At 49.1% G+C, this 11,303-nt stretch overlaps 1 protein-coding gene across 1 annotated transcript; it reads left to right on the top strand.

The window, feature by feature from the left end:
- The first annotated feature begins 7,610 nt into the window (after window positions 1-7,610).
- On the top strand, window positions 7,611-10,550 carry LOC121838058 (neprilysin-1-like). The gene has a single exon (XM_042294046.1). The coding sequence runs from the start codon at window positions 7,810-7,812 to the stop codon at window positions 10,003-10,005; it is 2,196 nt and encodes a 731-aa protein (XP_042149980.1). The 5' UTR covers window positions 7,611-7,809; the 3' UTR covers window positions 10,006-10,550.
- Window positions 10,551-11,303: the final 753 nt, after the last annotated feature.

Raw genomic sequence — 11,303 nt, 5'->3', positions numbered from 1 at the left:
CTTATCCAAAAGGCTTCCACTATTTCTCTTGTTGTTTTTTCTTTATGGGAAGCTAGAACAGTTGTTGCACAAAAATCTGGATCACATCCACAGGTTCTGCAGTGGATGGTCTCTGGTCAACCTCGCGGCCCAGTGCATGTTTAGTGCCAGAGTGGCCTCCTGGCGCATCAAGAAAGGCCTCTGCCCAGTGGAACTCCATGGATTGTGCGGTATGCTACAACCGTCAGCAGGCCATGCAAGAAGACTGTGTCGGATTCTTCGCTCCGAGTACTGGCGGCAAGAAAGGTATTTCAAGGAATGCCTTAGAGTGGCTTGTGCTGCTCGTGGAGGCACCGAGAACCAACAACGAAGGCTGTTCTACAACATGAGCAATTCGGAGAGACAAGTTGCTGAATTTCTCTGGCGGGGGATTCTTCCCCAACTGCTCTGCAAAAAGAGAAACTTGACTGCCGTCAAAGGGACAACAACCATCTTGGGCGACGTTAGTATTCCTTCTCCTGTAAGGAAGACTTTAGACCTAGGCCCTAAATTTTCCGTGGAACCCACCTTACAGCCACCTGCTTTACTAACCTTGGCAAGGAAGGTAGCCTTCAAAGTTCCAGAAGCAGATCGTCCCCGATGCATCTCAGAATGTGTGAACGTCATCACAAGCTCCATCAAGAAAGGAAGACAGCCCATTCAAGTCAGACCCGTGGTCAGATATTTAGGGCAAAACTCCCAGAAACTTCTGCTCTCAGATAAAGAAGGAGGCTTTGTCGTCATGCCCGAGGATATGTACAATGAAAAGGCTAACGCTGCTGTAATGAAAAATTTCAAGCCTGTAGACATAGTACTGAAAAAGATCAAGGAAAGAGCATATGCCACCTGTCAAAAGCTAAGTCTCAATCAGCTGGCGGTAAAAATAAAGAAAGCTGAGGGCTTGCACCTGGATATATTTTTTAGTGCAAAAACCCACAAAGATGCATGTCCCTTCAGGGCCATTGTATCAGAAAGGGGTACTTGGCAGAAACAGATCGCCCCCTATCTCCAGACTCACCTCTCTAGCCTCAACATAGTTGACCCGTTCCTCATACACAACTCCGAGGAGGTAATTGATTTTTTGAAGAGTGACACCAATCAGAAGAGAGGAGCCTTCAGCGTAGACGTGGTGGACCTGTATTACTCCATTCCACAGGATGCTCTTCTGGCTTCAGTCAAATCAACTATTGAACACTCAGGAGAAATCAAGTTTCAGAATTCGAGTGGTACTCCAACGGAAAGCTTCATGGAGCTACTAGACTTTTATCTGAAAGCCTTGTTTGTAAAATGGCAAGATTCTTCATACCTACAGCGGTCTGGAGTGTGCATTGGGTCATGTGTTGCTCCCATCTTAAGCGACATCTTTCTGGGAGGCGTAGACATGATCCTCGCACCGCTTTTGAGCACTATGTCTATTATAAAAGTCTTCAGGTACGTTGATGACTTCCTTATTATCCTCCAAGAAGAACAAACAGAAGACTTAATAGATACAATCCTGAGTGTTTTCTCCAGAAGCGGTAAAGGTCTGAGTTTTACGTATGAACAACCTATTCTAAATGTGCTGCAGTTCCTGGACCTATCTATAAAAATCTCAGATCACCACATTTGTTGGTCCTACCTACCACGCTCCAAAGAAGAAATTCTTAATTACCAATCTGCCCATTCAAAATTAATAAAAAGAGGGATAGCCAGTTCGTGCATGTATTCAGCTTTGAAAAAATCCTGTCACCACACCATCGAACAGAGTTTCAGCACTCAAGTAAACAAACTCTCAAGATCCGGCTTTCCATCAGCCATGTTAAGTGAAGTTGCGGGCACTCTGATACAAAACTGTAAAGGATCGACCAAAAGAAAAAAGAGCAAAGACCTTACCAATATCCGACCACTAGTTATACCATACATCCACAAGACGTCGCACAACTTAAAAAATGTTGCCAATAGATACAACGTGCCCATGGTGTTTTCAGCCCCAAACAAACTGGGTAGAATTTGCACGCTTGTGGACAAGAACAATGACAGCAGGGCTTGCTGCATGAAAAACCACAAGGTGCACTTTGTGTCTTGCATTCTACAAGTGGTTTACCATCTTCCTCTGTCCTGCGGGAAAACCTATGTCGGACAGACTGGGCGTTGCCTCAACGACCGCTTGAGGGAACATAAACAGTCTCTTCAAACCACCACTGGAAGCCACCTAGCCATCCACTGCAGAACCTGTGGATGTGATCCAGATTTTTGTGCAACAACTGTTCTAGCTTCCCATAAAGAAAAAACAACAAGAGAAATAGTGGAAGCCTTTTGGATAAGAAAGCTCGAATCCAAATGTGTGAGCCAGCCATCATTAACACTACAAGACAGCGAGTATGAGTTTATGGGGGCAGCTGCGCACAAATAGGTGTATGGTCAAGGCTTCGGAGTGCCGGCACTGGACATGCCTAGGACTTTGAGAGATTGATTTTCATTTTATTTTGTTTTCCTTTTCAGCTATAATTATTTTAGGTGTAATTTTATTTAATTTATTAGCTTTTTCACATCTTTCTCTTTTCCGATATATGTTCATGTGTGTAGTTTTCTTCCTTCTCCTTTTCATAGTAAATCGTCAGTTGCGAGTCAGCGCTTGCCTGTTCTGTCTTCCTTTTCTGTCCCTCTCCTTGTGCGCTGTTTAATTATGTATAGTGAAACTCACGTGACTTCTTGCGAACCCACCTTTAGTGACGTAAAACGATGCCTCCCTTCTGACCGCCCCGACACCTTGCGGTACACTGTTACGTCACAGTGCACTGGCGGGAACTTTGAATTGGGCCTCGTATTTCTATTTTTTATAAAAAAAACTACGCAACTCTATTGGGAAAAAAGATTTTTGTAATGTCCTGACATGCCATTTCAACGCCAAGCATGAAAAAAAAATTTTTTTTGGCGTGTCAGAGGCTTTTTAAAAGGCAGGCCACACGGGTAATCTCGAAAGCTATGCAAAAGCTGAGTCGATGATGTACCGAGGAGGAAGAAGGCGCGCCTATCGCCCCCGTGCACGAGCGCGAGCAGAGCAGCAGCCGCAGCAGCGGCGGTAGTGTTCAACCCTGGTCACGGTACTCGTTCCAGACCGGATCGACAACAAGGAGAAAGGCTGTCCATGACCGCGGCAGCGACCATGAACCTCAGGGTTAGCTAGCCCTAAACAACGGCGGGGGCAGCACAGGCGGCGCGGACATGTTGAATTCTCCACTGCCGCCCGATCCTCGTGAGGAAGGGTACGACTACCGGTTGGACGTGTCCCTCGGTGACAAAAATGACATACAAGGCAGTCAAGAAGTCACCAAGCCACTGCGGAAACTGTCCTTCGAACGGAACATCAGGGTCCAGGAGTTCGAGAAGGACCGTAGCTCAGGCGAAATAAGAAAGCTGGTGCGTACCGACGATACCAAGGAGATAGCTCCGGACCCGGTTACCAGTGGACCTCCTTCGAGAGCGAAAACCGGCTCAACGTCCACCAGACGCCGTAGTCGCTCAAGAAGAGGGAATAAAAAGAAAAAGAAGAAAAAGAAAAAGCGAAGGAAGAGAAGGGAATCTAGGACGGCTGGCACAAGCAAGACAACAGCCACCAGTGGGACGACGTCAGGAGACAGCGATTCCACGATAACCACGGCAGCCGCGGAGGCCACAGCGGCAACCGCTGAAAGGCCAACGGAAGATGTCGCTCCTGTCGCCCGAGTTGATGAACGTGGCGTTCACGTTCTAGTGCAGCCAGGGGAACCACTAAAACCAGGCATGAATGAAGTAATGATAGAATCGGGCATAATCGGTAGCTCGCCTTCGCCAAATACGTACCATGAGTCAGCACCTGCTGAAATAGGAAGCAAGCGATCGCGCCGTCGTCGCCGATCAAAATCCAATCTGAAGAAAAAAAAACACAAACATTTCACACCCACTGACAAAACCAGCAAAGAAATTTTGACGCAGCAAGGCACGGACTTACCTGAAAACCAGCAAGCGCTGAACCACCAGGACGCTGTAGCAAAGAGCCAAACCATAACACAGCTTCAAGACAAGGCACATCAGGGTCAGCATGGTGAGCCAAAATCTAAACAACAAGACTACGATCCTCATGACACGATGTTGGATAAAGCGTCGCCTACTCTAAGAAAAAAGGGGTCACTGACACAACAACAAGATGTGCCGAATGTTCCTTCTCAAGAAGCTGCTGCGATTTTTCATCACGGGCCCGAAGACACGTATCAGGATGAAACTAAAGACGTCGACAGTCACAGGTTGGTGGGAACGCCAGACGTGCGACGTCACTACTCTGATGTCACTCCTGTATCCAAGGTTGCGGAACATTACGCTGTTCAGAAAACACCGCCTACCTTGTTCGCTCCTCCTGGGTTCGGTCCAGTCAGTTCTCGCCTCAAGATCAATAATAAGGAAACGGTTGGTCTTTGTTCAGTGACAGATAATGATGACACCTGCACGGTGGTTCTCGGTGGGGAACTGGAATCTGCCTCCCGTCATAGTGGTCCCTGGGAAATCATGTCACGAGACACTACGGAAGAATCCGCTGAACTTCCAGCAGTAGGCAGTCTTACACTAAAACGGACAACCACAGCCCCACTCGCGAGAGTACTCAATCAAGACGGCCAAGCCAAAGTGCGGACTGAACTGCAGGAATTGGGGTCCAACGTGAAGATACGCTCAAACCAGTTTGATCGAACTTGTCTCCAGCCAATTCGCCAAGAGGTTGTAGAACAGAATATCACAAACTCCGAAGTAATCAGTTCAGAGTTAGAAGCGTTGCGTTCTGAGGTACTCAATGACTTGCAAACCGTCCTCGAAAGCGATTTCAAACAGCCGCGTTATTCGGCAGAACGAGGTCGAAGGTCTTCTGTTTCACGAGAGTATCGTGAACTCGATACTCTCGTGAACCGTAAATTTTCGGAATCGGTGGTACCTGGGGCGGTTCAACCAAAGCATGGTGATGATTTCGGATTGGAAGTACTGCACAAGCTGGAGGCTGCTTTTGAATGTGGAGCAGAGCGCATACGGCGTTCATCCGATAGGGTGCGCAGGTCTGCACCCTTTCGTGAGCGCAAAGGTGATAATAAACTTGGAGGCAGCACTGACAGACCAAAGGGAAAGGAACTGGAACCAGTGACCCCAGTGACCCCAGTGCAGAAAGGATTAGAAGTGCTGAATAAGTTAGACAGCTTCTTAGAGAGCGGAATCAGAAAACTTCGTCGATCTGCAGAGAAAGTGAGAATATCTCCGTCCTCTCAGGAACGCCGAAAGGGGGAGCGCACACAAGCAATTATCCCAAAATTACAGGAAGATTTCAAGCAACAGGTTTTGGACAAGCTGGACATTGTTTTTGAAAGTGGAGCCCAACGACTTTGTGACACGACCGAGAATAATCGAAGATCTCCAAGCGAACGACGACGTTTCGAGAAGTTTATGAATGAGGACATACGTAAGGATAATTTTTATGAAGAGGTCCCTCAGCAACCAACAGCGAACGTGATCTCGCAGCTTCCTGCCGATGCTATGGTTGAGATGATTGATGACTGCTTCCGGGCTATGGACGACGTAACGCAGGAAAAGTTCATACGTGGAGTCCAGAACAACTCCAAGGTTTCTATGGGACACAGAAGGCTCACAGCATCAAAGAAGTCCACGGGTTCAAACAGATTACAAAGCCTCGGAAGATCCCTGGGCTCCACGAGCATCATGGGTTCTAGGAGATCTGTGAAATCGAACAAGGGTTCAGAAACAGCTATGTACGTCAGACCCTCTTTACCGGAGCAAATTTTCGGGCCCGAGGTGACCGCCAACAAACCTGACATTGCGGACATTACGTCGACATGTAACCTCCTCGAATCCGCGACAGGGTGCATACAGGACACGGTTCAGAAAGAAATCAGAAATGCGAAGGCAGCCATCCTCAGCGCTGGGGACCCCACGGGGTCGACGTACGCGGTTTACATTGCCGAAGAGGAAGATGACGATGCCAAGAAAAAGAAGAAAAAGAAAAAGAAATCAAAGAAAAAGAAGTCTAAGTCCAAGTCTAAAAAGAAGTCAAAGTCGAAGTCTAAAAAGAAGAAGTCGAAGTCAAAGTCTAAAAAGAAAAAGAAATCGAAGTCCAAGTCCAAGTCTAAGAAGAAAAAGTCGAAATCCAAGTCCAAAAAAGGCAAAAAGAAGAAATCAAAGTCCAAGTCAAAAAAAGGCAAAAAGAAAAAATCCAAGTCAAAGAAAGGAAAGAAAAAGAAAAAGAAAGCAGATGAAACCTCAAGCGAAACGTCTGAGCCAACGACTACTTCTGACGCGGCTTCTCAGGAAAAAGCAGGCGACGCCAAGTCACCAACACCGACTACTTCCGCAGCAACCACCGCCGCAACCGCTCCCTTTCCACCGGTCCAAAAATTTACCATCACCTCCGCTGGTAGCCCTTCCACGGCGACGCGCATCTCAACACCGACAGACGACACATTACGCACACGGTCGAGGGGACTCCTAGATGAGTACAGAACTTTACCGCGGAGAAGGTCAAGACGCAGACGGTCGCGAAAAAGTCGCACCACGACGCCGAGCAGTGATTCAAGCGATAGCACCATGGTTAGGGAGAGGTATCGCATCGTGACGCACGTCGTGCTGAATGGCAGCGATTCGACCACAATGGCTGATGCACTTCCTCCCAAAGTTATTCGTCTAGATAAGGCCGGTGGTTTTGTGCGGCAGACATCATCGGAGTGCTCCAACTGCGGTGCCGTCGTGGAAACGGCAGAGGTTGAGCAACAGATAGAAATCCCGTACGATCCAGAGCCTCTGCCGCAAGCGCTCCCACCACGAAGGGAGAGCATCAGAAGACGATCCTCGCCTCCCATTGAAGAAGAGTGGATCTATCCAGGGCACCGGCCGTTAGTCTGGTCCCCGGCCCGGTCCCCCAAGAGACGTCGGTCATGGTCAAGGTCTCCCGAAGGTTCTAGAAGATCCAAACGAAGACGGCGCTCGTCAAAATCAAGGTCAAAATCTCGGTCCTCCAGAAGGTCCCGGTCATCTAGGAGATCTAGGTCCTCCAGAAGGTCCCGTTCCTCCAGGAGACGATCGAGATCCCGGCGCCCCACATCCTCCTCGTCGTCAACGTCTAGCTCGTCCACTGACTCAAGTCGCAATTTTGGGAGACGGCTTCGTCGCCGCCGGTCGTTTGACCGACCACCTTTAAAACACTACTTCGATGACCTGGACGTCCCGGGTCGTCCCGGTCGTCCTATGTTCGCTAGCCCTCCTCCGCGATACTCCAACAGACCGCATACTATTTCTCCTATCACGCACCGTCGAGGTCGATCCTTCGAAAGACTGCCACCACGTTTCCCGCGCTATGTAAACGGATATGGGGCACAGTTTGAGGTACCAATGCAGTATGAGTCGCCAAACGTACCGGCGCAGATCATCATAGCCCAGCCTCCAGTCATGACGATGCATCCCCAGCCCGCCATGCACCTTGCGCCGCCACCCGCGCCGCAACCCGCGGCCCCGCCGCCGGGCCTGTCACTAGCGCCATCTATTACAGCAGACATCGAAGTTGCGCCAGCCAAGAAAACTGCATTCCAAATCCAGACGCCGCCTACGACCGGGCACACATCTTCTGCGCCTCTTCTAGGAAGGGCAGCGGGATACGCCGGTCCTTACCCCTACGGAGATGGAACAACATCAAGCGAGACAGATGAGTCCTGGAAAATCGGATACGTCAACGACCAGCCAGTGACATCGAACTCATATTTGTCTTCAATCAGCGCTGAGGAAATTAACATGGCATCAGCTTACGAAAAATCTCAGGAAAACCCGTGGATGGCTCCTTACAACTACATGCGGCGCAGCTTCGGTGGCAGCGACACCATCGCTACCGTTGTGATAATATTAGGTGTCGCTGCTTGTGTACTGTCTCTTTACGGTATGTACAACAGGAACAGATACCGGAGCTCCAATGAAGACGATGTCGATGAAGTAGCTGTTTTACACGGACCCTGGGCTATCAACCGTAGTACAGAGTCACATCGACCGCTCAATGCCGGATTCAAGTTATGCAAGACGAACGACTGCAAATGGGAGAGTCGTCACTTGGTTCACCTGTCGCACCCTTCTCAAAGTGCATGCAATAACTTTTACGATTTCGTGTGCTCTGTTCGATGGCGGGAACCAGCTCGGAAAGACGCGGCGTCCACAAATGACTTTGTCATCGAAGACGTTCAGGACATCGTCTGGGAGTACATTAAGAGTGGAAGAGCCGACGGTGAACAGGCTGTTTCAGGAGTGGTGGATCTTTGGAAAGGCTGCATGGATCATCAAGCCATTGGGAATCTTGGAACCGGACCATTCAAGGCCACGCTCAGCAAGCTAGGCCTGGCCAGTTGGCCACTCGATTCGTCAGCTCCCGTGACGTCGTCAGACATATGGAGGATATCTGGTTTGGCGGTGCGCCTCCTTGGGTTGCACACGCTATTCAACATAAAAGTAGAGCGAGACAAACGCCCTTCGCTCGTGATAACACTGGGCCGCACAGCGACATCACTTTCCATTCGGGATTTTCAGGATAATCGTACGGTCACTAAATTCCTGGCCAGAGTAGCAAGGACCATGCGCTTCATAAAGCCGGACGACAATACGACTGACATTGCGGCCATCGAGGTGCTGAACGTGGTTCTCCGGCTGGCTAACTTGAACTCCGCGCGCAAAGACGAAGCCACCTACGGCTCCAAGTCAACTTTCTTCGTGTACCTCAACACCTCACTCGTGGGGCTCGTGGATGTTTCCAGAAGCAATGTTTTTCTGATGCTCCAGTCTCCCAAATATGCTCAGGGGTTACTGCAAGTGATGAGCGTCGTGCCATTCCGTGTTATGCTCAACTATATTGGCTATCGTGTCATCGATGATCTCTGGATATTTTCGCCTGAAGATGTAGGCGAGGTGATTACTCCCGGTCGAAGCCGAGAACGCAACTGTCTGGTAATGGCCGAGAGAGCCCTGGACTCGCAGATGCTGCAGCTAGGCTACATGGCTCTCAAGACAAAGCTAAACTTTACCAATCTTGCGAGGCTAACAAAAGACACAAAACGGCGTCTTGTAGAAACAGTGGAGCACTTATCTTGGATGGATCGGCAGATGAAGAAGACTGTAGTTGAGAAACTGACAGCTATTGAAGTGACACTCTTTTTCCCGGACTGGATTAAGAAAAGCTCGATCCACTTCCGTCCCGTTGAAATTAATCGAACGCAGGTTCTCGTGTCATACCAGGACCTCATGGCACAAACGTATGCACAACACATTGCCTCGCAAACAGGGGCCGCGATAAGTAGTTCATTTACTGGACGTTTATCCGATATCAAGTGTTCCTACGACCCAGAGAGCGGCGCGTTGTACATTCCGGTGTCTGCAGCGAACATCACAAAGACACCCGTGTCTCCTTACGTCGCGCTTCTGCAAGTACCTCGAATAGGTGTTCGTCTGGCTCATTGCCTCCTCGAGGCAGCGCTCGGAACGTCAGACCAGCATACCTATCCGTGGACCCCGCTTTCCAGGTCAAGGTACAAAGTAGTCCGCCAGTGCTTCAACGAAAGGTATTCTGCGGTCATGGACCCTTTAGAAAAGCAAATCGTCTACGAACTGCCAGACGTTGTGAATCGGAACATCTACGAGCACGTTGCTGTCAGCATGGCACACCTGGAGTTTCGCGAGGGAGTCCGGCGCCTGAGCAATAACTACTCCGACTACAGACTCGCCGCGGCACAGCACTGGTCGTCAGATCAGCTGTTTTTTGTCTACTACGCCGAGTCACTTTGTGAGAAATACAACGAAGAATGGACCTTCCGGCAGTTTCTGCGGCGAAAAGAGAGCCCCATGGCCCAGCGCGTAAACCTGGCCCTGTCACACGATGCGACCTTTCACAGGGCCTTTGGTTGTAGGAGAGGTCTGGGAATGCGTCCTGTCCGAAGCTGCAGTTTCTGGTGAAAAGTGCGCACGGACTGAAGCCTCGTTGTGTCTTTCTTCTCGCGAGACACGACGGCAAAGAGCAAGTTGGAACTCCCGGCCCTTAAATCTATCTTCAGAAAACTGAAATGCCAAGGAGGGAGAAGGAAACAATACATGATTATACATGACGAACAACGCCGCCTGCTCTCCTTAACAAAGCCGTCACTAAGACACTGCCTTCGTATAGTGAATACCTGCTCAAGCTACGCCATTGACGCCTTTTTTTTTTCTTGCAATAAGCTGGTTTAAAAACGCTCCCATTCTGGTGGTTGAAAATTGTTAGTGTGGACTTTACAAATGTCGCGGGGACGGGATCTTGAAGCTGACTGTCGAAGCATCGTACGCATCATTATCAGACGTATCCTGACTTCAGAGCTCTACAAGAAGCATCCTGACATAAGAATGGGACGTAAAAGCAGTTGACCCGGATAAAAGTAACGTAATATGGCTTTCGAGAGCGTAAAGAATGGTAGCGTTTAGTGTTCGTTTGATTGTTCTATGTATGCCCAATAAAGTTCCATCGCCATGCACTAAAGCAAAGCAGAAGCAATGCTAAAACAAACTATAAAACGGCTTTTTTGGTTTCGCTGAACCCTGTTTCGTTGAACCCTGTATGTCTGTAATATATGAAATACATACGTTTTTAGCTATACGGTTACAGAAAAAACGATAGAAAATATGTTTCCTCATAAGCATTAGCGAAGCCGAGTGTTGTAGCGTTTTCTTCGCTCGCATTTGTTTCGATAAACTGGCAATCAGTTTGTTTTCTTTTTTTTTTTTTTAGCTGCTCGCATCTTCAGTATTTATCACAACTACGCGCTTGGCTTTAGAATGTAAAACTGGCAGATCAGGGTATCGGTGGCCAAGTGGGCTAGCGCGCACCAGCTCGGAGCACGTGGAGCGAAAGCTCGCGCTGCTGAACCGAGAGATACCCAGAGATCCTGCGCTCAATCCCCACCCCCGCCTGTTCTGATCTGGATGAGCATCGTACCGGCATGCGGTCGTGTATCATTACTGAGTGGTGCTCGTTAAAAACCCCAGGCTAGCGGTTGTACCGCACTGGTTAAATTGCTCACCTACAGCTGAGACACCAGACGCCCAATGAGGCAGACTAACTTCCGGCTGTATAAACATTCACACAACAGAACAACAACTGGCATATCGCCACGAGAAACGGCCACCGAAATGGAAAAGGTGGAGCGGCACACATCGGACAGGATGATTATGATGATGACGACAATGATGGTTTGCGGCTCTTCCCATTTAAATCGGGCGGT

The sequence above is a fragment of the Ixodes scapularis genome, unplaced genomic scaffold (genome assembly GCF_016920785.2).
Source record: "Ixodes scapularis isolate PalLabHiFi unplaced genomic scaffold, ASM1692078v2 PGA_scaffold5__190_contigs__length_132052651, whole genome shotgun sequence".
Lineage (NCBI taxonomy): Eukaryota > Metazoa > Arthropoda > Arachnida > Ixodida > Ixodidae > Ixodes > Ixodes scapularis.
This window is presented reverse-complemented; position numbering and strand designations above follow the sequence as displayed.